At 36.3% G+C, this 23,183-nt stretch overlaps 1 protein-coding gene across 2 annotated transcripts in view; it reads left to right on the top strand.

Moving 5' to 3' along the window:
- Window positions 1-9,069, top strand: part of NEK10 (NIMA related kinase 10) — a 163,793-nt gene extending 154,724 nt beyond the window's left edge. For both annotated transcript variants that reach the window (XM_087712881.1, XM_087712882.1), the window contains exons 36-38: window positions 4,454-4,506; window positions 4,594-4,649; window positions 6,188-9,069. In XM_087712881.1, the coding sequence (XP_087569007.1) occupies window positions 4,454-4,506; window positions 4,594-4,649; window positions 6,188-6,236 (158 nt within the window). In that variant the 3' untranslated portion in view covers window positions 6,237-9,069. The remainder of the gene's footprint in view (window positions 1-4,453; window positions 4,507-4,593; window positions 4,650-6,187) is intronic.
- Window positions 9,070-23,183: the final 14,114 nt, after the last annotated feature.

Genomic DNA, 23,183 nt, shown 5'->3' with positions numbered 1-23,183 from the left:
TCTGGGTCTTTAGAATTCAAACAGATGTAGCAATACTTGGAGACAGCTGAATAGGAAAGAAGGAACTAGAGAAAAAGACAACAAAATACAAAGACCTGCAAATAGAAATAGAGCAACTGTGGCAAAAGAAGACAAAGATAGTATCAACAGTAATAGATGACTTGGATGCAATCTCCAAAAAACTGGACCACTTGAATACCATCAGTGTTGACAAAATCATCAGTTTTACTCAGAATAGCTTAAATCCTGCCACAATACCTTTAATATCATCAAACATCACTATCTACCCACAAAATCCTTGGGAAGGACTTAATAGGTAGGTAAAAACGCCAAATCCAGTCTGAATATCTGGCTGCCTATGCTATGAATAATAATAAATACTTCTCTTTTTTGTTGCCTCTGCGTAATCAAGGAAGGCATGCCCAAAGCAGTTTCTATCCCAGCTAGTCATCTGATAATTAAAGAACTGGATTAGATTATTTATTCACAAAATATGTCAGAAAAGTAAAACAACAACAAAAACAACTAAAAATGGTACTGCAGGGTAACATTGTACTAAAGATGGAATATGCCAGTAGATAGCACATTTAAGAGTTATTGTATCATTTTTTGAATCATGGTTTTAGGGAGAGCAACAAGTTTAATGGATACAATGGTATATAGGGATGATCTTGGGAGAAGGATAAAACCTACAGTTTAGGCAACTGTCAGAGAATAGGCATCTCAGTGCACAGGAGGAAAAAAGCATGGGAACCATTTCAAAGTAAGGAAACAGAGAAGTGGTGGTGGGTGGCACAGTGTTGAGCCAGTTTGCCTTCTTTCTTCAGAGTTGATTCCAGTCAGTGATGATTGGAGAGGAAAGGTCCACCCTTGGCCCTTACTATGCTTTCTTCTCTCTTTTATATCTACATGAGAGCAATGGGTGAGTTCATCAGTCACTATAGGATGAGGTACCCTCATTATGTTGACAATGCCCAATTATATAACTTTATCTCTGGTGAATTAAGTGATGCCATGAACATCTTATTATAGTATCTGGAGGCTGTGTGAGTTTGGATGGAAAACAAAAGGTTCCAATTGAACACTGGCAAAACTGTAGTTTTTGAGTGCTACTGCTTCCAGGACTATGCCAGCTTTGTTATTGGATGGGGTTGCACTGCCCTGATGTGCAGTCTGGGGTCCCCCTAAACTTAAAACTGCTGATTGATGAACTGGTGGCAGTCATGATTGGCAGACCTTTGTACAGCTTTGTCTTATGCACCGGTTGCATCCTTTCCTTGATCTGCATGCTCCCCTTAAGTCACTCATGCCTAGTCACCTCCAGATTGAATTACTATAATGCAGTCTACATGGGATTATTCTTGAAGACTATCCAGAAACTTCAGCTGGTACCAGGGTCGCCAAGAGGATTATTAAGTGCTGGAACAAGATTAATATGGACCTCCTCACCTACACACGGACACATAATCAATAGTGTCATTGTACACTTATTAATTACATTCAAGCATACTTGCAAATATATTAAAAAGAGGACAGGTACTTCTGTAAAAGATAATGAAAATAATAATACACATTAGTATATAAACAATAATGAAACAATTATTATTCAATGTTTCACATCGTTCTGAATTTAAAGTTTCATTTTGGTTAGTTTCACTTGTTTTGCATTTAATGCCAAATTGAAAAAGCGTTTGTTGCCCCTATTTATTAATCTCATAACGATTCTGTTTTTACTTGTGTTTTTGATTCCATATATTTGATATTTCATAACCATTCATGAACTAAAATGAAATATAAAAATATATTCATAAACAAGATAAAACTAAACTTGCAAACTTAAATAAATAAGTAATGAAATTAAAATTCAATAAATTACATAAATAACTGTTCACTGAGTTTCAGATTAATAAAGGTTATGTCAATCAAGGTGGCAAGGCAGTTTTGCTATAAACACAAAGTATAGAATATGAAGTATATATCCAATATTATTTTCCTTTTTTAAAAAATAGTTTTGTAATTTTTTTTTAAACATTCCCCTTCATGGGCCTCCTTTGAGCTCCATGAACCCCAAAACAAGGTACCGGCTGCACCTCCCTCTCCTCAGCCTTGGCTGGTACATAATGTAGCAGCAGAGATAGTTATGTGCACTCCTAGAACAGTGCATGTTATATCTCTGCTCTATGAGCTGTATTGATTGCCAGCTTGCTTCCAGGTCTAATTTAAGGTCCTTTTCATCTTTAAAGCCCTTTATAACATGATACTAGGTTATCTGAGGAACCACCTCTCCCTGGTTACATCAGCCTTTCCTATTAGATCTGGGAGAAAAGGCATGCTGCAGGTACTATCAGCTAGCAACCTACCTCTGGTGGTCCCAGGAGACATGCCTTTTCCAGAGACCCTATCTTACAGAACATCCCCCCCTCCCCAAGTTTAGATTAGCTCCATCCCTTGTAACATTTTAGAAGTCCCTGAAGATGTGGTCATGTTACCAGGTCTGAAGTGCCAATGAACCAAAGACATGGGTGTATTATTTGTATGTATTTTTAAATTATTAAACATCAGCAAGTTTCCTTTTGTACAGGCAGTAACTTCTTTTTCCATTTCATTCTTACAGCAAGTCATTTATAAATCCACTTTCAACTTAGCCTCTATCTTATCAGATAAAACATGTTCCCCTTCTATAACATCTTTTACACATAGTCTATTCAAAGAGGCTGATATTGCTGTTGACACATTTAATATTAATTTTTGGATCCATTTTTCAAAAGTGTCCTACAATAATTCCAGTATTAGAATATTTTGTGCCTTACTGTACCCTTAGTCAAATTTGTATGTTGCTCTTCTTCAGTGGGAATATTTGGTTCCCCTTAGTGCAGGAGTGCATGGGCCGGATGCGTCACGTACAGGCTACGCCCATCCCAGCTCCAAGAAGGAAAAAATGTTGCGAAATGTTAAATGACAGCAAAGTGGTGCCGCAAGTTTGACATCCGTGCTTTTTTTCCTAGTATTTTTCTTACAAGTTTAAGTCTACTTTTTTTTTTAATCAAACAAGTGATGATCTATTGGTTCTGACAGGAATTGAATGACCAGCTTGTTGCCTGAACATGACATTGTGGGCTGGAAAGACTGGCTTGTCCAATTTCCTAACCAAGTTTCATATTTAAGGCAAAATTAGAAATCATGGTCACCTGGTTTCTAACTTGGTATCTTACTGTAATTGCTAGACTAAACTGGCTGCTTTCAGTGTGAAATACAATACTTCCCATGAGAAAGATACTTTATAATTAATTTCAAAATCTTATTTCAAATTTATCCAGGTCCTTTAGATTTAGATCATTTATTTATTTTATTTATTAGACTTATATACCGCTTCATAGGGCTTTCAGCCCTCTCTAAGCGGTTTACAATTTTTTTTTAGCAAATTGAGTCAGCAACTTGCCCCCACAGTCCGGGTCCTCATTTCACCCACCTCGGAAGGATGGAAGGCTGAGTCGACCTTGAGCCGGTGAGATTTGAACCGCTGAACTGCAGATCACAGTCAGCTAAAGTGGCCTGCAGTACTGCACCCTAACCACTGTGCCACCTCGGCTCTTTAATACATTTGCAACTTTCTAAAGTTTTAATCACCTTTTAGTTGTTTATTTCAATATGTAAAATACATATATTTCTAAATTCTTAAATTTGTAGGAAATTCACCTGGTATTTTCAGAATTGTGGATCCAAAGCAATTTCCAAAAGTGATTAGAAAAGAAAGTATACAAATCCAGTGACGTTTTAATGGCTTTATGGTTTGAAGAAGATGGCTATACTATTTCCTTATCTTCTAAGGCTCTAAACCCACCAGGGACTGCTGTCTTGCATTCACTTCATAAAGAACAACTACCTGGAACGCTTGTAGATGGCCTATTTGCAATCACTTTCTTCTTTACTATGGTTGTCATTTCTGCTCTTTGCACAGCTATCTTTAATGTACTATTCTTTCAACAGGCTATTCTTATACCTCTTCAAGCTAGTGAGTATAAGGATTAAGCTAATCTTTTTATTTTTAACATTTTTGTAACTAAAAACGAGATCGAACAACCATCCTGAGACAAGACACACAACTGTTCTAATAACAAAAAATGCCATTAATTAAAATGAAAGGAAGCTTTCAAAACATCTAAACTAGTGTTGTTGAAATGAACATATATTTGGACCTCTTAATCCTAGAGAAGATCTACATATATCTCTGTCTGTCTGTCTGTCTGTCTGTCTGTCTGTACGTACATACATACATACATACATACATACATACATACATACATACAGTAACATCCAATGTTTTATTATTATTTCTGCATTATTCCCTAATGTTCTATTTTAAACAAGCTTTTTGGCTGAAAAATGTTCTTTTTATATAAATTTATATAAATATCTGTTCAATTATCCAACTTTATAATTTAAATACTTATAGGTCTTCTTGGCACTTTTGACATGGATGAAGGAATGACATATGAACAAATGCAGGTTAGACTTTGTTTCTGGTATAGTTGTAAGCAATTTTTAGGTCTTTTGACAAAATTATAATGAAACTTAGTATACTTCATTTTTTAGACTGTAATTGAAGAGGTTCTGGAGGAATGTGGATATTACAATTTTACCTCAAGCAGGTGAGTTTTATTTCAAAATGTTAAAGTGAGATGAGGTTATTGATTGAAAGTATTAATTATTTTTCTATAGACAGGTCATTAAGCTTAATAAAGTAAAAGTTTCCTTGTCAGTCATGTCCAACTCTAGGGCATAGTGTTTAGCTCTCTTTCTTGACTGAAGAAGTCAGCATAGTCCAAAGACAATTTCCATGTTATAGCCATGTTTCATGGCTATATGCTTAAGGCCCATAGATCGCTGTTACCTTCCCACCAAAGTGGTACCTACTTGCATTTGCATGCTTTCAAATTGTTAGACGGGCAGGAACTGGTAACAGGAGTAACCCCATTGTGCAGAAATCAACTCTCGAATTTGGGCTGTTGGCTCTCCAGCTGACAGGTTCAGGATCTTTAACAATTGAGCCATTGTGGCCCCTTATTAAGGTTAATAGAATGAATCATTTAATTGAATACAGGTAAGTGGTAGATACAAGTGATATGTAAAATTTGTATTATAGTTCCACAAGAAAATAGCACAACAATCTCATTTCTTCTTTCTCTATAAGTTCCATTTTTGGGTTTAAAAAAAATAAAATGTCAAAAGACTTTTATCAGTAAAAAGTATTTTTAAACAAAAACAAAACTTTCTGAAAAATACATTAACTTAGTTGTAATATTTGAAAGAGTTTGCCCAAATAAAACTAGAATAAGAAAGCAAAAGGATATAAAATGAAAGTAGTTGGAAAAATCTGGTATGAACCTGTTACTTTGATTTCAGCAAGTCTTCTCCACCCATCCCTGATAACTACTGCAACTGCTGACTTCCCATTAAGATTAGCGTATGCTAGAAGTTAATCAGAAAATCTTATTAATCAATTAAATCTTATTAATCATATTAAAATGAGTCGCAATGAATGATCAAACTCTAGATACAGAATTAATGCCACTGGTCCAATGACCCTGAAATTGTGAATTCTGCCTGGCAGAAGCTCTCAAAGATCAAAATTTGAGATGTCAGCCAAAATTAACTTTAATTGCAGGTGCTATGCATGAGACAATCTGCTTGGACTTGATATACGTTATAATTAGCTATCTTTTCTCCCCAATCAATGAAACTAAAATATAAAGAACAGAATCTTTAGTAATCTAATTGTCATTTTACATAGTAAAACTAAATGTCTTGCTTTATTTTACATATATCAGATAGCTTATGACTCACACTTCTGGGATAGAAAAAGCAACTTTAGATGTCTAATTCTTAAGATTTTGCTTAGAAAATGTTGCTGCATACTGAACTGTGTAACCCAAACAGATGTTGAATGCCTTGCAAAACCACTCTGTCCATGATTTCTACTAATTCTACACTTTCTACTAATTTTCAGCAAGCTGGACAGTGTTGTTATATCTCAGATGACAAGAGCATAGCCTTACCTATCTGCCTATGTTGATGCACTCTTGTATATTCCAGTTTGGTAGCAGAGATTTAATCTAACTCAAGATGAAAATGCTATTAATTTTTTTATTCCATTAAACAAATAATTAAAACTCTTAAATCTTTTTAGGTATCAATACTATCCATGGGGAGCAAGAAATCATCCAGCCAGAAGATAAGCACTTGGAATTTTGTCTACATTGGCGGATTTTCTACTAAGGTCTAAATGTCTCGACTTTAGCTTTGATTTTCCTACTACTAAAGGGAAACACTGTGTAAAACACAAGACAAAAGGAAGCACCCAGGAAATAGAAATCATTCAGATTTTCTATGTAGCTTACAAAGAATCATCAAGCAGTAGAACTCTAATATATATCTCTGTCTGTAGGTCTATGCAGTATAGTTTTGGTGTCAAGATATAGTTCATGCAAAATGTAAACATTCTTCCAAGTAGTTCGACTAAGATGACAATGTACAGTTCTTCAGCCCCTTCTTGATTTTTGGAATGGCCTGATGAATACTCAGGTTTATTAGAAATCCTAGTTTTTACAGATTTCTTAATATCAGAGTGTCTATTTTTTTTTATAATAGAATATATTTTTAGATAGAGAGCAATTCAGAATGTCTAAGGAAAGGGGACAAAGTCTAGCTATATTAGAATCAAAAATAGCTTTGGAATCAGAAATGAACATTCCAAGTACTGCTTTAATTACTTGAAATAGTTGGTATTTATGCTGCAAATATGATATAGACAGTATTTACAACTTTCACAATTTCTAACATTTGTTAAATCCAAAGATTAGAGCATGGAACATGCTTAGGTTCTATAAATATGTACTATACATATTTATATTAAATAAATACTCTAATTATTATTGATAATTAGATATGTAGCAAACATTGCACTTTTGAAAAACTGAAAGTCTTTCTAGAAAATGTTTGTAAAATAGTAATGCACATATTATTATCTGGACATTTCTTTACCTTTGACATATTTTCAGCTTTACTAAATCTTTTCAATTTAGTCTATGGTTATCTACAGTGATGTTGTAAATTTTATAGATTGGATGTAATATTTCCAAATTCCATTGACTTTTTAAAATGAGAATATGTTTGAAAATTTTAATATAGGCTTTAATCTTTGGACATGTAAGGTGAAGGGCAACATTTAATATTGTGTTAGGGGAATAATAAAGAAAAGGAAATCAATTCTATCAACTATATCTGTTGGTAGTCACACTGTTGTTTACATAAAATGTAATGTATATGTACGTTAACAATATTTTTGAAGTTACACGCTTACAGTAATTTAAATTGCTACGGAGCATATTACTTAATTATGCATAACATATTTCATGGAGGGAGACATGGAGGGAGACCTAGGAAAAAGTATGTTCAGATTTGCCTATTCTAACATATCTTAATCTTCTATAAATGATAAAATGGATTTGAGATGAACCAAAAAGAACATTTGAAATCAAAATAAGAAAACTTCAACAAAATATCACAAAACAAAAATACCATCTAGCATTGCCATTTGTCACTTTCAAATTGCAGTAATATTTCACACATATTTCTACATTTGTGTGCTAAAGTTGATAATGAAGATGCACATACTGAAATTTTCAGTAGGACTGCATACTCAGAGATTGGCTAGGTTCCTATATGTATGTACAATATGTTTTAGAGGTTTTCTGCATTTTGCTTGTTCACCACAATAAAATCAATAGAACCAAGCAGCTGCATGGTTCATGGTGGCAAATATTTTTATACAACAATTTTATTCAAGAAATTTCATGTGAAAACTATATTAGTTCTGATGGATATTGATAGATAACAAAATTTCATAGAAAAAAATAGTAAATAATATAGTGACAATTGCAAAGGGTGTGTGCGTGTCAAGATGTCAGCCACGGAATCATGATGAAAACCCCACCCCACTTTCTTCATGTATCAGATATTGGCACACATACAAAAGAGGTAGATTTCAATCACAAAGCCACAACCACAGTCTGTCTTAATGCTGCCTACAAACACCACTGAATTGAACAGTCAAAAATTAAAAACAGGCCAAATTCTGCTCAGACTTCATTGCCTTAAAAGTGATTCTTAATAATTAAGGAATTGATAGCTCTGAGTCATGTCAAATGCTTTTTAATGCTAAAATTGATAGAAACTGTTTGAATCCAAAGTGTCTGTCCCTCACAGTTTTTTATACATAGATTCTGTCCTGTACCAAATTAAGCCAGTGCAGATTTATATGTGGTTCTTCAAATTACAGACCACAGAAGGGACAGCTTTTCAGGTGTAAAAGGCATACTATAAATTTCAAGGAAACTCTGTTTCCTATCACTGCTGATATCGCAGTGTAGTTAAGTCTTTGTAGTTGTATAAATTTCCTTCCATTTTTTTAATGCTCTTAGGATAAACCAAGTGCTTGTATAATGATAATGATACTGAATCCGATAGTACCATTTGTAATGGCCTTTGAAATAGGAACCATATGAGAATATGATTACACATTTTGAAATTTCAAATAATAAAGCATGTTAATTACTTTTTAAAAACTGTTTGTAATTATACAGGTAACCTTCAAAACTCAGCATTTATCATCTTAGGAATAAAAGTAAAAGTATGGCATCTTTTTAGTTTAGAATATCAGACTACCAAAATCATTGGAAATTCACACATTTGCATTCACTTTTAATGTGACTTTATTTTAAAATATCATCTAATGAAAACAGAACATTCTATCTAGAACAATCATTCCAGACACTGAAATTGAGATAGGTTCTAATTATTTTTGTCTATATTTTCTTATAACAATTATGTTTTCAAGAGCCAGCAGGAAAAAATCAAAAAATGATTTTGTTTAATGAAATTGAACTGCTATACAGTTTTTAATTTAGTATAGTTACACCAACAAGAATGACTTTTTTCTACAATTAATATGTTGCACAAGTTGATACTTGAAAATATTTATTGATAAAATAAATATAATATTGAGAATTATTATTTTGATAGTTCTTACTTATTGCAATTATTCTTTAAATGTAAACTTCATTTTGCTTGGCTTTTAGATTGAAGAAATAAAATTAATGGTGTTTGATAGGTGAGGTGGGAATGAAAATAAGAATGGTGGCAAGAGCCACACAATTAAAGACCCACACCTTTTTAGCTGTAATGTAGGATGACATAGATAAAAGGATGTTTATGTAGGATAACCTACATAAAAATACAGCTACATGAATCTGACATATATTACACTAATATATATATATAAAAATTTCCTATTTTTTATTTTTTCTATTGTTTAAAAGAAATACAGCAAGAGTTCAGCAAGAGTTAGATATCTTTTACAATTAATTTTAACAACCATAGACAAAAAGACTTTTACATCTTGTTATCTTTTGATTTGAAGTGCTAAGATCATATATTTGGAACTAGATGCCAAACGTAGACACTGTGTAGAAGAATTCATTCATCCTAATGCAGATGATTTGTTACCTGGCTTAATTGTGGGAACAGCAGCAAATGTGAAAGACAGCAACTTTTACATAGTTTGTACTGTACTTATTGAATCCAGGATAGGGAAGGATATTCTTGCTGGTGTTCGAAGAGCAGCAATAAGTGTCTGACAGCCACAACCAGAAGATAATACAGAGTGGTAGGCTGATCATACACTGGGATTTTCCTTTTGTTTTGCCCATAATTGTTTGGATAGGAAGAGGGGATAAATCTATTTTAAAGTTTATGGAAACATTGACCATATGTTTCCTAACTGAAAATAGTAGGAAATCATGTTGATCATTTTTACCAGTTGTGCTCACAATCATTGGTCTTGTCAGAAAAGGTTATAGATATTTTAAAAAAGAGGGCTAGGGCTGCTTGTAGCCTAATGCCATCATTTATTTTTCACTGTTTTACAGTGATTTCTTCAGCTTGAGCATGGTAGCAAGCTAGAAGTATCCTGTTAAGATGGATATCCATGCAATCCATGCCTTTTATTTAGGATTATGGAAGTAAATGAAAGTTCACTCTGTATCATTTCTTATTTGTGACCCATACTATTTCTTTTTATCCCATTTCTAAGCAAATAAATCTCAGACTGATCTGTTCCAATTTTTTCGCAATTTAATATCTTCTGTAATGCATGTTTTATAACTATTGCCCATTGTATACTTTGTGTAATATACAAGTTATTTAAACTTTCCTAAATTTATTGGAACACCTTTCTGAAATATATATGTAAAACATGTCAGATTTTATAAATATTTCTACCAAGAATATAGAATAGCAGTCGACCCTGCATTACAATAATATGTATTATAACCAAGTTTGCTGACAGGAAATGTGGTACTTCAGAATAATAAAAAGTAGTAGCAAACTGTAGATATCTAGACAAATACACATGAAAAGCATGCAGTAAGAACTGAGTGCCTGCTATACAAAAGTAGAGAAGCAGCAATGTAACATTTTCCATAATAATCTTACTTTATAGTAAATGCTTCTAATCCAGTAATAGATATTATATAATATGTACTATGTAATATATATTCTATAAAGTATTTTCCATTTGACTTAAAATAGAGATGATAAATATTTATACTAAATATGTTTCTAAGTTATTTTTAAGATACTAATTACTTTGTTATTTGATCTTCAAGCATTAAGATTTAACATACAGTTTTAGTTCTGATTCTAAAGAGTCTTAACTTTTCAAGAAAGACTTATTTTAAAGAGATGTCATGAAAAATATCAACGATTGAATGGATAATTAATTTGATTAGATTCAAGAACTAATTAATGAAACCAGCAAGTAATTGACAAACTCTTGCTTTACTGAGTGACAGATTGTATTTTTTATCCACTGACATACTGAGAACAAGCTTTATTGGCATTTCTTTTTTAAAAAATATCTGAGCACAATATCTGCTACAGTTTGATAAATTTGTATACAGGTAGTCATTGACTTATGACAATTGAGCCCAAAATTTCTGTAGCTAACAAAGGCATTTGTCATGTGAGTTGCACCCCATTTTACAACTTGTTTTGCCACAGTTGTTAAGAAAATCACTGCAGTTATTAAGCAAATCATGTGATTGTTAAGCGACTCTGGCTTCCCTCTTGGAAATCAATTGGGAAGTTTACAAATTGTGATCAGACAACCTCAGGATAGCTAATCTGTCATAAATATCAGTTGCCAAGTCAATTGCTTGAATTTTGACGTACGATCATGCAGATTCTGTAACAGTTATAAGTATGAAAATTCACTTTTTTCAGGGCCATTTTAGCTTCAATCACTAAATAAATGGTTGTAAGCAGATGTCTATTTGTACAAAATATACATAATATATCCCTATCACAAAGAAAGTTTGCACATTTGTTAAAATTTCTGGTTCACAACTAGCTGTGGTCAAAATTATTTAATGAGAATTTTACTTTGAAAGCATTTTGTTGTATACATCAAAAGACTATAAACTATCAAAACTGAGGTTTACAGAACTTAACAATTTATTTTTCTTCAAACTAAACAGAAAGAAGCTACTAAAATCAACTATTTCTTTGTTTAGCAGATTTATATACCCAGCCATCTCATGAAACAGGACTCTCAGCATAATGACAATACAAATACTCAAACATAAATAAAATAGATAATATAAAACTCCAAGATTATGGAAGAGCAACAGTCCCTTTACTTTTTACAGCCTGCTTGCAGGCTTACTATGATAGAAAAAAATGTTTTGAGAGCCTTCCAGAAGGCAAGCAGGACTGCATGATCCTAGCAGCACACATCTGAACCTTGCAGATAAATTTCAGGACAGCCCAAATAGAGTACAATATATAGGAAGTGTCTAAGACATGAATAAGTGTGGTTCAGTAGGGAGGGCAACTGAGAAGGAGTCATGAGTCTAGAAGGACCCCCAAATTTCACACTGGGGCTGTCTGGGGAAGTGCCACTTCATCCAATATAAATAATGGTAGGGTCTCAAATCCAGAAGAGCCTATGAATCCAGAGTTACTCAATCTTGTTGTAGATGGGCCTGGGCCTATACTGGGCCTCCAATAGCCTCTCTCACTCAGGAGGAGGCACCCCATGCTCCACTTAATTATGTGCATATACATTTAATGTTTCATTGGGAAGAGCAGGAATGGGGGGGGGGGGTCATTAGGTGATATGTTTTACCTAACAACTGCTGCAACATTCATCCCTCATTGACTTCCAACAGCACTCTACATGTCTTTTCTCCTGCTTCATTTCCTGAGCTCTTTTGTAAACCACAGAGAGACATGATCCACAACAGAGATTACTGTACATATGTATGATTTATCCAAAGCTTCAGTTCCTCTCTCTCTTTCCAAATAATACCAAGGACTAAATCAGATTGTGCAGCAGATCATCAGGAATAAACCCCAGGTCGTCTGGATCTATCAGTCTTATTATTCCACATGAAATCAAAGTGATCTCCCATGCCCACCTTGACCCCTGATTATCAAAAACATTTATATTTGTTTTAGAATAACCATTGAAATGTATATATTTCAGTTTTCTTTATTTTGTGATACAATAATTGGGAGGGTGTTTCTGGTTTATTGTAAAAGGAGGGAGAATTAAGTGAGGAGCAGTATGGTTGATTCCATTTTATTTTCTTAGATCAGAAAATTCTGAATTTGATTTCTACTTATCCAGGAAGTTTGATTGTCTGAATTATATACATCTGCAGATTATAAAATATTGATAACTTATCTACTTGTAAAGCTTCTAAATTGCATCATTAAGTTGCTACTGATCAGGATATTTTATAGACCTTTTATTGTTTGCAATTTCAAAACTGTTAATTTAAAATTTTCTGTGAAGTGAGAGTTTCTGAGCTGTTGATAAAAGAAATCATCACAAGGATACTATATACAGGTAGTCCTCAAGTTATGACCATAATGGAGCTTGTCCACAATGATTGCTGTTAATTAAAACATTTCACTTAACGACACCCCATATCTGCTCTCCCAATGTAACATGTGGAGCATGGGGTACCTGGGCGTGGGAAAGGCCCTCGGAAGCCTGCCCTGGGCCTCCCAATGTCTTCCCCACCCCTGAGGCATTGGGTTCTCCTTGTCGCTGGGAGCAAGCCTCAGCCTGCTCCCAAGCTATCTATTGAGCCAGGAGTAACTGTTACCCAGAGGGCAATTGCAGCCTCTAGGCTGGGGCCTACTTTTCCATCCAAGAGACTTTCAAGACTCGGCTTGCTCCTCCCTCAGCCCCAGGGCCCAGCAGTATCCAACTTATATATTTCTAATATAAGCACCCCCTATAGTGTGATGCTTTTTCATCTGCTAATTCAGATTTTATCAACAGCTCACTGAAACTGCAGGTATTCTCCTGGGTTAATGAAAAATCACTATTTTTAAAAGCTGTAATATATTCTTTATTTATTTATAGCATTTTAAATGATTTGATGGCTAAAAGACTCCCAAAGCAGCTAACATAAGATCATTAGCAAACAAGAGAACCATTACCTGCATCTGATACAAGTTTTCTTTTCTACAGTCTGCTGAACAAGTTAAATTCACTTTGTTGGCATTGGAATATTGTTCCACTCCCATTTACATAGAACAGTTTTCTGAATAAAAAGCAACTAACATTATTTGCTTAGATATTTAAAAGTTAGAATTTAACTTATATTTGAAAGAACAGCTGTAATAAATGGAAATCTTGGCATCAAACTAAAATTACATCACCTCTTAATTCCAGACATATATGGAAATATTTACATATTAATTAAATAAAGCACTAATAGAGGATTGTAACCATTGCCAAAGAGATAAAACTGATTATGTGATTTATAATTCCACTTTTGCTTCTCTAACCAAATATTCCCCCAAGATTCCAAGCAAATCTAGAGGATATCAATGCGGTCGACAGTTTGAACCAACAGGACCAAATTTCCTTACTTACAATTTTTATGAAATAATGTGACACCATAATTTTTTTACCAAGCAATTCTTCTTCAACAGTTTGAATAGCTTGCTATGTCATAATTTATTCTGCCTTCTTCTAAGATAACAAAATAATTGTGAGATTTTGTTCCTTCAAAATGCCAGAGTTTTATTTTTCTCTGAGGTGTCGAACTGATGATAAAGCTGGCATCCAGAAAAAAAACAGAATAACAATTTGTTTTCTAATTTATGCCTTATTTTTTTTTGTTTCTTGTTTCAAAAGTTTTATTTCTTTTAAGGCAAACATTTCATCATTCCTCAATCAGTAAGACATCGAAGTACAATTTCTTGTATATCAAAATAATTCTAGTTTACCACCAAATTCTTGTCTAGCCTAATATATACCCCTCCTTCCCTCCACCCTCTCCCCCAACCCCCCTCCACCTTCCCCCCCCCCCGACTTCCCAGAACCCGTACATGGTATGGGTTTCTAACAAACACAGTCTAAAAGCTATTGAGAAAAAAAAATTAATAACATTCTACATTGACCTTAGCTTCTTCTTGCTGAACCAACTTTAAACAATTTAAATCATTTCTGATCTTAAGCATAGGCTAACTGGAATTTCTTGGTCCCATATTTATTTTGTATATAGTCAATCCATTTTTTCCAGTCTCGTTTATATCTCTCATTTGAGTGATCTTTAAGATATGCCGATATTTTAGCCATCTCGGCTAAGTTTGTAACTTTCAATGTCCATTCTTGAGTTGTAGGCAAGTCTTCCTTCTTCCAGTATTGCGCCACCAACAGTCTTGCTGTCATTATTAGATGCAGAATCAAGTTAGTCTCTACCACTGTAAAGTCAGTACCTATACCTAGTAAGAATAGCTGAGGAGTAAACTTTATCCTTCTTTTAAAGATATTTTGCATAATCCACCATATTTTCATCCAAAATGCCTTAACCTTTTGGCAGGTCCACCATATATGAAAATATGTAGCATCGAGAGAGCCACATCTCCAACATTTAGGCTGTAAGTTCGGATACATAGAAGCCAGCTTTTTAGGATCTAAATGCCATCTATAGAACATCTTATAAAAAAAATTTCTCAGATTTTGAGCTTGTGTAAATTTCACATTTCTTACCCAGATTCTTTGCCATGTATCCAGCATTATTGGTTCTTCAATGTTTTGAGCCCACTTTATCATACAATCTTTAACTAATCCTGTTTCCGAATCCATCTGTATTAATACATTATATATCCTCTTTATATGCACTAAGCTTTGATCTCTTATTTGTTTAAACAGATTATCCTCAACTTGAATAAAACCAATTTTTTGATCTATTTTCCACCTAGCCTGTAATTGCCCATACTGGAACCATGTTTGAACTACCTTCTCCTCTTTTAATACCTCTAAAGATTTTAATTGTAGTACCCCCCCTTTCCGAGATAAGAAGCTGTCTGTAAGTAATTCTATCCTGTTTTTGTGCTATATTCATATTTTCAATTGCGTGTCTAGGGATTGCCCACATGGGTATCTTGTCATTTAATTTATATTGGTATTTTTTCCAGACCCGCAGTAAAGCATTTCTTAAAATATGACTTTTAAAATTCTTATCCAATTTTTTGTTGAATAACAGGTAAGCATGCCAACCATATACCAGATCGTGTCCCTCAATATTCAATATTCTATCATTAGTTAAATGAGGATTTTTTTAGGATTTTTTTTTAGGATTTTATTGAGGATTTATATGCCGCCCTTTTCCCTGAGGGGACTCAGGGCGGCTTACAACAATGAGGGGAAGGGAGTGCAAGACAAGACTTAAAAAGAAAAAGAATCGTGAATAAAAGAAAATTATCCATAAAAACACAACATTCACTCAACATTCGGGCGGGGTGAGAGTAATCCTATCCCCAGGCCTGACGGGATAGCCAGATCTTGAGGGCTGTGCGGAAGGCCTGGACTGTGGTGAGGGTACGGATCTCCACGGGGAGGTTGTTCCATAATGTCGGAGCTGCAACTGAGAAGGCTCTCCTCCGCGTAGTCGCCAGTCGGCACTGACTGGCGGATGGAATTCGGAGGAGGCCTACTCTGTGCGATCTGATGGGACGCAGGGAGGTAATTGGCAGGAGGCGGTCTCTCAAATAGTCAGATCCACTACCATGGAGCGCTTTATAGGTGGTAAGTAAGACCTTGAAGTGCACCTGACGATCAACAGGTAGCCAGCGCAGCTCACGGAGGATTGGTGTTATATGGGCGAACCGTGGTGCGCCCATGATCACTCGCGCGGCCGCGTTCTGAACTAGCTGAAGTCGCCGGATGCTCTTCAAGGGCAGCCCCATGTAGAGCACATTGCAGTATTCCAGCCTAGAGATCACAAGGGCTCGAGTGACTGTTGTGAGGGCCTCCCGATTCAGGTAGGGCCGCAACTGGCGTACCAGGCGAACCTGGGCAAATGCCCCCCTGGTCACAGCCGACAAGTGGTGGTCAAAACTCAGCTGTGGATCCAGGAGGACTCCCAAGTTGCGGACCCTGTCTGAGGGGTATAAATTTTGCCCCCCCAGCCTGATTGATGGAACGTTAGCCAAATTTTTGGGAGGAAAACACAACAGCCACTCGGTCTTTTCTGGGTTGAGTACCAGTTTGTTAGCTCTCATCCAGTCTTTAACAGCCTCAAGGCCCCGGTTCATCACGTCCACCGCTTCATTGAGTTGGCACGGGGCGGACAGATACAACTGCGTATCGTCCGCCTATTGATGGTACTTAATTCCGTGCCTCCGAATGATCTCGCCCAGCGGTTTCATGTATATGTTAAATAGCAGGGGGGACAGAACCGAGCCCTGCGGCACCCCATAGGTTAGGGGCCTCGGGGACGATCTCTCCCTCCCCACCAACACCGACTGCGACCTGTCCGAGAGGTAGGAGGAGAACCACTGTAAAACAGTGCCGCCCACCCCCACCTCCCGCAGTCGTCGCAGAAGGATACCATGGTCGATGGTATCGAAAGCCGCTGAGAGGTCGAGGAGAACCAGGATGGACGCGTAGCCTCCATCTCTGGCTCTCCAGAGATCATCGGTCAATGCGACCAAAGCGGTTTCAGTGCTGTAACCGGGCCTGAAGCCAGACTGGAAGGGGTCAAGATAGTTAGCTTCCTCCAAGGTACGCTGAAGCTGTAAGGCCACCACCTTCTCAACAACCTTCCCCACAAAGGGGAGGTTGGAGACTGGACGATAGTTGTTAAGAACTGCTGGATCCAAGGACGGTTTCTTCAGGAGGGGCATCACCACCGCCGCCTTAAGCGCGGTGGGGAGGTGTCCCTCCCGAAGAGAGGCGGTAACAACCGCCTGGATCCAGCCTCATGTCACCTCTCTGCTGTTGGCAGTCAGCCAAGAGGGACACGGGTCCAGTATACAGGTGGAGGAACTCACAGCTCGCATAGCCTTGTCCACATCCCCAGAGGCAACATCCTGAAACTCAACCCAGAGGTGGTCTACCAAATTATTCCCCTGTGTCCCGGCTGGATCTGCGGGGGTGGAGTCCAGTTCCGATCGAAACCGAGCAACTTTGTCCGCCAAGAACTGAGTCCAGTCACTAATTACAGATAGTGCCACTGCATCATAATATAGTTTTAAGTTAGGTAATTTCAAGCCTCCTCTCTCGCGTACATCTTGCATTATTTTCATCTTTACCCTCGGCTTCTTTCTTGCCCATACAAATTTGTTGATACCCTTCTGCCATTCTAAAAGATTCGCATCTTTTTTAAGTATAGGTAACATTTGGAAGAGAAATAAAAATTTTGGTAAGATGTTCATTTTCACTGCCGCTATCCTACCCAACAAAGATAAGTTCAATTTCTCCCATTTTTTCATCTCTATCTGTATACTATGCCAAAGTGGTTCATAATTATGCTTATATAATTTCCCATTTGAAGTTAAGATGTTAGCTCCAAGATATTTGACTTTTTTAACTACCTCACATCCTAGCATCACTCCTAATTCTTCCTTTTGTTTAGTATTCATATTTATAGCTAATATTTTTGTTTTTCCTAAATTTATTTTAAAACCAGACACCAGATACGATTATTCGTATTCATTAAGACCATACTGGATTCCTGCGGTTGTTCCAATATTATGACCAAATCATCCGCAAAAGCGCGCACTCTGTATTCTTGCTGCCTAATCTTGATCCCTGTTAGACCATCCAAGCCCCGTATTTTATTCAACAATACTTCCAAAGTTATAATAAACAATAATGGGGACAAAGGACAGCCCTGTCTTGTACCTTTTCCAATTTGAAAAGAGTCTGTTAAACTTCCATTGACTATGATTTGTGCTGTTTGCTGTTGGTATATTGCTTTAATTGACTGTAAAAAATTATCTCCTATCTGCATTTTTTGCAATATCTTCAACAGAAATTGCCAGTTAACTCGATCAAAGGCCTTCTCAGCATCCAAGAATATAAACGCAGCAGGGATCTGGTTGTTCTTTCCCAAATATTCTAATGCATTAATAATTAATCTGACATTACTTTTCATCTGTCTCCCCTGTATAAAACCTGTTTGGTCAGTGTGTATCAATTGTTGAATGACCAGCATTAACCTATTTGCTAATATTTTAGTAAAGATTTTATAATCTACATTAATGAAATAGGTCTATAATTTTTAGGTTGGGTAGTATCTTGATCTTCTTTAGGTATCAAAGATATAAACGCTGTCTTCCAAGATGGAGGCACTTTACCTTCCATTTGAATCATATTAAATAATTCTCTAAGAGGCTCTACCATTTCTAACTGTAAATTTTTATAGTAAACCGCTGTCAAACCGTCTGTACCTGGTGCTTTCCCTCACTTTAATTGCTTAAAATACCTGCAAGATTTCCCCCGAGGTTATTGGTTGATTCAATTTTTGCTGTGCTCTTCTCTAACTGAAGGTATTTTCTCTTTATTTAAATATTTGTCTATATCTAGACCATTAGTTTTATCCCCTTTATACAGTTCTGTAAAAAATTCCCGAAATGCTTTTTTAAATCTCTTCCTGTTGAAACACCTCCTTCCCTCTGTAAATCAGTTTAGATATATTTCGAGTTTTCCTTTTTTTTCTAATCTGATAAGCTAACCATCTGCCAGGTTTGTTTGCATTACAAAAGGTATTGTGTTTTGCATATAATAAATTAGTGGCTACCTGGTCAGAGATCAACATGTCAAATTGAGATTTTAATATGGTAATAGCTTCCTTAACCTTTGTATCACCTGGGTTCATTGTTAACTCCAACTCTTTTCTCTTAATTTCCTCTTCCAGTTCTGTTCGTTTTAACCCTTGTTTATTTCTATATGTTTCCTCTCATATACGCTTTGCTTGCATCCCATACGAATTCCATAGATGTACCCTTATTCATATTCAAAACAAAATATTCAGATAACAATTTTTTACAATCATTAATATACTTTTCATATCTAAATAAGTTTTCATTCAATCTCCAAGACCTTCTGCCTACACTACCCTTCCCAACTCCATCCAAACTGGGTTATGGTCCGAAAGGACCCTAGCTGCAATCTTTGTCTTCTTGACCCTAGAAAGCAAATCATTAGTGGTTAGTATAAAATCAATCCTTGAAAGGGATTGATGCCTATCAGAGAAGAAAGTGAAATCATGTTCCTCTCCATTTCTTTCTCGCTAAATATCTCTCAATTCAAAGTCATCCATGATGTCAAAGAAAGGTTTGGGTAACTTTGCTCGCATCTTAGTATTTGGGCGAGAAGTCTTCTTATCTCTCTTAGTGTCTATCACTCCATTCCAATCACCCAATAGTATACAAGAACTATAATCCCACTGTACTAATTTAGCATGAAGATTTCTATAGAATCCATCTTGCTGTTGATTGGGGGCATAAATTCCCAAAAGTAATGTCTTTTTCCCTTCTAGGATTAGGTCTAAAGCAATATATCTTCCGAAGGGATCTGCTTCAATTAGTTCAGCTTTCATGTCTTTTCTTAAGTATACAACTATACCATTCTTCTTTTCCATAGCAGAAGCTACAAAATGTTGACCAAGTTTTGAGTTAATCAAATATTTTTGATCAGTTGATTTGATATGAGTTTCTTGCAAACAAATTACATCATTCTTAAACTGTTTGAGATAGTGAAATATTTTCTTTCTCTTCTGTGGAGAATTCAGTCCATTGACATTCCATGTTAAAATCTTAGTTGTAATCTTTGGTTGGTTGAAGCATTTTTAGAGCTTCCTGCATGGCCTGTTTAACCTTAGGCCTAGCTCCTCCCACTGCTTCCAGACTTGTTATTGTAGCTCCTTGATCGATGGCTGATGATTGTTGATGTTGTTGCTTTTTAGCTTGTTTCTCCATTCGTCTAGTAATCATGCGGCTAGGTCTTTGTTCCATAACACCTTGCGCTTCTAGAAGAGAGAGATGCTCCATCTTATCTGGTGGTTGTGTAGTTTGCTGTCTAACCTGTCCTTCTTGTGGTCTTTCTCCAGGTCCAGATGATGCAGGATATCCAGCCTTCAAAATATTATAATAAAAATCTTGGGCTTTCCATACAGAGTTGAGGTGATATCTTTGCCTGTCAAATGTAAATATAATGCCAAATGGTGTGTCCCATCTATACTGTATCTGACGATTTCTGAGTTCTTCGACCAAAAAAGCGTAGTCTCTCCTGGCTCTTAACATTTGAGGTGGTATCTCTTTCAAAACAATCAGGTCTTGACCACCAATTTGAAGCTTAGTGTTATAAGACTCTTGTAGTACCATATTTCTAAGCTCTCTTGTAGTGAAGTATATAACGATATCTCGAGGGAGCTGCTTCTGCTTTGCCACCCAAGAGTTAACGCGATAAACTTTGTCGATTTGCCAGTCAAGATTGGTCCCTGGTCTTCCCACCAGGCGGTCAAAGGCTTCTGATAGGATCTGTTTCAGGTTCTCCTGTTTCTCCTCACGCAGCCCCCTTACTCTTAATGCGAACTCCATTTGTTATACTGTATCATAATAATTTCTTTTTCAGCATTTTCCACTTTTTGTTCCACCGCCTCTGCTTTCAATGTCAAGTTGGTATTGGCCTCATTAAGATCCTCTAGACTATCTTCAATTCCAGAAACATGTTCTGTCAATACAGTTACAAGTCTCAGCATTTCATCTTTAATTTTAACAACCCTGGCATCAATTTTCTCATACAACTCCTGTTTAAGTCTTTTTATTTCATCTTTAATTTCCTCTTTTATTTCCTCTTTTCTCTCCTCTTTTCTCTCCTCTTTTCTCTCCTCTTTTCTCTCCTCTTTTCTCTCCTCTCTAAGATCTCTAAGTTTATCTTCCATTTTAATTGTCTGTGCATTAAGAGCCACGCTTAGTTCGCTCAAGAAGAATTCTTTCGTTAACACATCCCCAGCAGGGGGCGTAGGGAGCGGAGGCTGCAACCTTGTGCCAGGCACTGGGGATGTTCCCTTGGGAATAGAGGATGACGGTTTCAAATTAGGATTTGGTTTTGAAGCCATTTCAAAATTTATCTTCCTGCAATTAATAAAACTCTGCTGCCTGACTATGCAGTTTTAAGCAGCTTTAAGTAAAGAAGCTGAATTTCTCCCTTTACTTTGAAATTTGAGGCTTGGCAAAACTTTCAGTGAGTAAGCATTGTAACAAGGCAGTTCAGCAGATTCATCACCATTTAAATTCCAGATAAGCAAGATTAATGAGAGAATGAAAGTCTTGTAAAAATGAAACTAATTAAAAAGCTTCTGCTGGCCGATTGTAAAACAAGTGATAAGGACGCTCCTTTGAAATTTTAGAGTTCTTGTAGCATTTAACAAAAAGTAATCATTATTACCGGAGAGTCCAGCCTGCTCGGTGCCATTTTAAAAGCCTCTAAGTAAATAGATTTTCAGAGAAGAAAAAAGAAGCTAAAATCTTGATAAACAATTAATGTCCACACAAACGGATTCAGCTCGTGAGATCAAATCAAATCAAGATCAAGATCAAATCAATCAAAGCTTTGAACTGAGTGGGGGAGACCTACTTTGTACCGCACAAGGCAGCTTGAAGTTTCCAGCACGGACACCGTTCTGCTTTGGGCTAGCCCCCCTCTCTCTGCAGGCACAAAAGCTGCAAAAATCAAAGAGCATTTGCCAGCAAAACCATTTCTTCTTGCCTGAAGGATAAGAAAACCTGTTAAGACATCAGATGGATGATCATCTAAACAGGTACGTAGCCAGGAATTCGGAGGCAGCTGATTTTAAGCTGCGACCATCAGCAGGCTCCACCCAGGAAGTCTAATTTATGCCTTATTTTAATGTGGTTGAAATGTGGTAGAATCTTTAATTTGCATGTTCAAAGTATGTAATTGGAGACTAATAGCAATTGTGACTTATTCTGGAAATAAGATATGAATTAAACAGTATTATTCTGAATTACAGTTTGACATACACTGATTCATTCAAAGAAATTCTGATATAAATATATGTACATTACTTTCCTTAAAAGGATAACTTGACTTTGACTTGACTTGACGCCTCTTCACCCATCGTGGGTATAGGCGACTTCCATGGAAATTTGATGCCACTGTTTTCGGTCCTGTGCTAGGGTTGTCAGGTGGTGCAGCCAGTCGCTATTATATGATTTTCGGCTAAGATTGAATGGGCGCATGACTATATCTTCAGCTTTCCGTTTGAAGTGACGCAGAGTGGTTAGACGAACACCTCCTTTTGGCCGTTTCCAGGTCGGACCAGGCTCTGCAAGCAGGGAAATTTTTGGGATTCGATTTTCTGGCATTCTCAATATATGGCCTAGCCAGCGCCAGCGTCTAAGTTCTATAATGGCAGATACATTTTCATTGATATCACATCCTCGGCGGATTTCAGCATTGGATATTCTTTCAGAGTACTTGATTTTCGTAAGTCTACGCAAGCAACGGTTTTGAAATAAGTCCAGTTTGTGTTGATGAGCAACTTTTATTGGCCAGGTTTCACAACCGTATAATAACGTTGGTATGATAGCAGCCTTGTATATACGGACTTTGGTTTTCAGGCGAATGTCTTTCCTAGCCCAGAGTTTCTTGAGTGAGCTCCAGGCAATTGTTGCTTTTTGAATTCTAGCACTTATTTCTGAAGAAACATCTCCATTTCCCGTAATGTTGCTGCCAAGGTAGATGAAATGATCAACAGCTTCAATTGGTTCATTTTGAATGTGGATGG

This window comes from Thamnophis sirtalis, unplaced genomic scaffold (genome assembly GCF_051295495.1).
Source record: "Thamnophis sirtalis isolate CommonGarterSnake01/CBP01778 unplaced genomic scaffold, rThaSir2_p1.2 scaffold_4, whole genome shotgun sequence".
Taxonomy (NCBI): domain Eukaryota; kingdom Metazoa; phylum Chordata; class Lepidosauria; order Squamata; family Natricidae; genus Thamnophis; species Thamnophis sirtalis.
The sequence above is the reverse complement of the archived record's forward strand: the minus strand, read 5'-3'. Positions and strand labels throughout refer to the sequence as shown.